This window comes from Neopelma chrysocephalum, unplaced genomic scaffold, assembly GCF_003984885.1.
Source record: "Neopelma chrysocephalum unplaced genomic scaffold, ASM398488v2 Primary Assembly neopelma1_183236, whole genome shotgun sequence".
Classification (NCBI taxonomy): domain Eukaryota; kingdom Metazoa; phylum Chordata; class Aves; order Passeriformes; family Pipridae; genus Neopelma; species Neopelma chrysocephalum.
Window position 1 is genome coordinate 1 of NW_020938192.1, and position 4,241 is coordinate 4,241.

At 67.3% G+C, this 4,241-nt stretch overlaps 1 protein-coding gene across 1 annotated transcript; it reads right to left on the bottom strand.

Moving 5' to 3' along the window:
- Window positions 1-55: 55 nt before the first annotated feature.
- LOC113962613 (low affinity vacuolar monovalent cation/H(+) antiporter-like) lies at window positions 56-3,312 on the bottom strand (the record flags this gene model as incomplete). Its single annotated transcript, XM_027673371.1, has 9 exons — window positions 3,205-3,312; window positions 1,889-2,005; window positions 1,723-1,850; window positions 1,517-1,625; window positions 1,319-1,435; window positions 1,119-1,186; window positions 934-1,038; window positions 375-560; window positions 56-293 (listed from the first exon to the last, which is right to left on the bottom strand). Coding segments are annotated over exons 1-9 (1,138 nt in total), but the record flags the coding sequence as incomplete, so codon positions are not given.
- Window positions 3,313-4,241: the final 929 nt, after the last annotated feature.

Genomic DNA, 4,241 nt, shown 5'->3' on the forward strand with positions numbered 1-4,241 from the left:
GGGGGGGTTGTCAAGGACACTACAGAGCGGGGTGGGGTTTGGGGTCAGCCCCCACCTTTCCCCACCATCCCCAGTCCATCCCACCCCGTCACCAGCAGGTCTGGGGGTGGGTCCCGGAGCCGGCCGAGGCGGATGGGGTGGGATGTGGGGTGGGATTTGGGATCCCAACCCCAGCGCTGCCCCAGGATACTGACGGCGAAGACGTTGAGGCCGTGCACGGAGTACTTGTAGTAGTAGGGGTTGGCGGCGCGGTAGCAGCACAGGATCACCTCCCCCTCCGGCGGCACCTCTGTCTGCGGGGGGGCACACAGTTGGTGACCCCGCTGCTGCCCCCAAAAACCCCCCTTTCCCCAGAAGACCCCCGGGAGCCTCACCATCCTGCCCCTGCGGACGCGGACGCGCTCGGGGGGCAGCAGCAGGACGCGGGCGGCGCTGCGGGCGCTCAGCTTGGCCACGGGGATGGTGAGGATGAGCAGCCAGGAGGTGACGCAGACCAGGGCGTGGGACAGGGCCAGCACAGGGTACCCCAGGCACAGCCAGGCCGCGGTGCCCACGTGGCGCTGGAATGGTGGGCACCATCAGGATTGGCCCTATAAGTGCCTGCCCTGGGGAGAGGAGGTGCCCTGGGGGGCTCTCCCCACACCCCAAGGGTGCCGGTGCCCAGGCAGGGCCCAGGAGCAGGGAGGAGGGTCACTCACACAGTCACAGGTTGGAAAAGCCCTCCCAGCCCATGGATCCCCCCCCGTGCCCCATCCCCACCTTGTCCCCCAGCCCAGAGCACTGAGTGCCACGGCCAGGCCTTCCTGGGACACCTCCAGGGATGGGCACTCCAAACCTCCCTGGGCAGCCCCTGCCAAGGCCTCACCACCCTTTCCAGCAGCAAATTCCTCCTCCTGGGCTCCCTGCCCAGGCAGTGCCCGGTGTGGGGCTCACCCAGTATCCGGTGCCCTCCCAGCACCGCGGGCGCCAGCGGCCCGGGGTGGGACCCCCCAGCAGGGCCGAGCTCTCCCCCGCTCCAGCCTCCTGGGATTTGGGCACCTGGGGGAACACAATGGGGGTGTCAGGGTGTGGCACAGCACACCCCACCCACCCCCTGAGGATTCGGGATGAGCCCTCACCTCCACCTTCTGGATCACTTTGCCGAAGGGCCACAGGAAATACCCGGCCAGGTCCCAGCAGAGCCGCCCTGGGGGGGACACCAGGGACATTTGTGTCCCCTTCAGCTCCAGGGAGAAGGGACTCAGGAGGTCCCCACGCTGCTGTGAGCTCAGCCAGGACACCCACGGCTCCCCCAGCCCTTCCCAGATTGGGGACTCACCATGAGGAGCCCCCACAACGGTGAGGAACATCCCGGCGGCCACCAGGCCGTGCAGCAGCGAGAGCCACCACCCGAAGAGCAGCAGGTACAGGACGTTCCCGCACGTCACCGTGGACCCTATAGGGATAGGGGGGCACAGCTGGGACCCACCGGCACCTGCAACCACCTCAAACCCACGGGGCTGCCCCCTGACCTCACCTGCGGGGCCCCGGAGCGCGGTGAGGTCGGAGTAGAGCTCCTTGACGATGTCGGAGCGCTCCTCCCAGGGCCGTGCCGTCACGTGGCTCTTCCACTTCTTGAACCCGAACTGCGGGGACGAGGGGAGGTTTTTTTGGGGTGGGTGGGGGAAAAACCAGCCCGTCATACCCCCCCCAGGAGAACCCCTGGCCCCGGGGGGCACCCACCTTGTAGTTGTTGGAGAGCTTGTTGGCCTCCACGGCGTTCTCGGCCGTCAGGGTGGTCCTGGCGCAGCTCTCGCACTCCTCGGGCGCTGCTGGGGGGCACGAGGGGGTCAAGGGGGGCACACGGGGGTCAGGGACCCCCAGCACCCCCTGTCCCACCTACCCGTGGGGCCGCGGGGCCGGTGCAGGTGACAGCCCAGGTCGCCCAGGTCGTTGTTGATGGTGGTGGAGCAGTGCCGGTCGCACAGGGAGCCCCGCCGGGAATCCGCGGCGGCCTTGGGAATGTCTGTGGGAGAGGTTGGAATAATCACATCCCATGTCCTGCCTGGGACAAGCAGGTGCTGCTGTGTGGGGGGTGACAGCCCGGTCCCCAGACCCCACGGGGGACGTAGACACAGAATTCCCAGGGTGGGAGCCAAGGGATGCTGGGGAGGGGGACCCCACCCGTGCCTGGGAAATGGGGGGAGGTGGGGGGTAAATCCCACTCGGTGCCTGGTGTGAGGGTTGGGAGGGTGGATCCCACAGTGCCTGGAGTGAGGCTGGGGAGGGGAGACCCCACAGGTGCCCAGGAAAAGGGGGGGGAAATCCCACTTGGTGCCCAGAGTGATACTCGGGAGAGGGGGAGAAAAATCCCAATCCCACTCGCTGCCCGGTGTGAGGGTTGGGAAGAGGGACTTGGCAGTGCCCAGGAAAGGGGGGACCCCACAGTGCCCAGAGTGATGCCTGGGGAGGGGGGACCCCACAGGTGCCTGGGAAAAGGGGGGAAAATCCCACTGGGTGCCTGGAGTGAGGCTGGGGAGGGGGGACCCGTCAGGGCCCAGGAAGGGGGGACCCCACAGTGCCCGGAGTGATGCCCGGGAGAGGAGACCCCACAGGTGCCCAGGAAAAGGGGGGGAAATCCCACTGGGTGCCCAGAGTGAGGCTGGGGAGGGGGACCCCACAGGTGCCCAGGACATGGCAGGTGAGAAAAATCCCAATCTCACTCAGTGCCCGGTGCGAGGGTTGGGAAGGGGAGGGACCCTCCCAGATCCCCAAGAAGGGGTCTGACCCCCTCTGGTGCCCGGATGCCTGGGAGAGGAGACCCCACAGGTGCCCAGGACAAAATCCCAATCCCACTCAGTGCCCGGTGCGAGGGTTGGGAAGGGGGGGGGACCCTCCCAGGTCCCCAGGAAGGTGCCCGATCCCCTCTGGTGCCCGGATGCCCGGGAGAGGAGACCCCACAGGTGCCCAGGACATGGCGGGAAGCAGAAAAATCCCAATCCCACTCAGTGCCTGGAGTGATACTCGGGAAGGGGGACCCCACAGGTGCCCAACACATGGCAGGTGAGAAAAATCCCAATCCCACTCGGTGCCCAGTGCGAGGGTTGGGAAGGGGGGGGACCCTCCCAGATCCCCAAGAAGGTGCCCGACCCCCTCTGGTGCCCGAGCGATGCTCAGAAGGGGGACCCCAAGAAGGGAGGACCCCCCGGGACCCCCCGCGCTCACCGGGCGGGTCCTGCCCGCAGCAGCAGCGGCAGCAGCGGCGGCGCCGGGCGGGCTCGGCCTCGCTGGCCATGGTGGTCCCGGGATGGGGGGGCGATCGATCCCGGAGCCCCCCGGGCCGCCGGAATTGAACGGGCGGGGCCGGACGTGCGCGACCCCGGGACGGGGAAACGCCCCCGCAACGGGAGGGGCGAGAAAACGCCCCCGCACCCCGAGAGAGGGGGACGGGCCAGGGCAGCCCCCGCACCGAGGGATGAGCCGGGAGGGAGCGGCGGGAACGGGGGGGACATGGGGAGAGGGATGCGCGGGGATTTGGGGTGCGCGGGGATTGGGGGTGCGCGGGGATTTGGGGTGCGCAGGGATTGGGGTACACAAGGATTGGAGTGCGCAGAGATTGGGGTGCGCAGGGATTGGGGTGCTCAGGGATTTGGGGTGCGCAGGGATTGGGGTGTGCAGGGATTTGGGGTACACAGGGATTGGGATGCGCAGGGATTTGGGGTACACAGGGATTGGGATGCGCAGGGATTTGGGGTACACAGGGATTGGGGTGTGCGGGGATTGGGGTGCACGGGGATTTGGGGTGCGCGGGGATTGTGATGCGCAGGGATAGGGATGCTCAGGGATTGGGATGCGCGGGGATTGGGGTGCGCAGGGATTGGGGTGGGCGGGGATTGGGATGCTCAGGGATTGGGATGCAGAGGGGTTGGGATCCTCAGAGATTGGGATGCTCAGGGATTGGGGTGCGCAGGGATTGGGGTGCGCAGGGATTGGGGTGCGCAGGGATTGGGATACACAGGGATAGGGATGCTCAGGGATTGGGGTGCTCAGGGATCGGGATGCGCAGGGATTGGGGTGTGCGGGGATTTGGGGTGCGCAGGGATTGGGGTGCTCAGGGATTAGGGTGCGCAGGGATAGGGATGCTCAGGGTTTGGGGTGCACAGAGGTTGGGGTGCGCGGGGATTTGGGGTGCACAGGGATTTGAATGCTCAGGGACTGAGATACTCAGGGATAGGGATGTGTAGGGATTTGGGGTACACAGG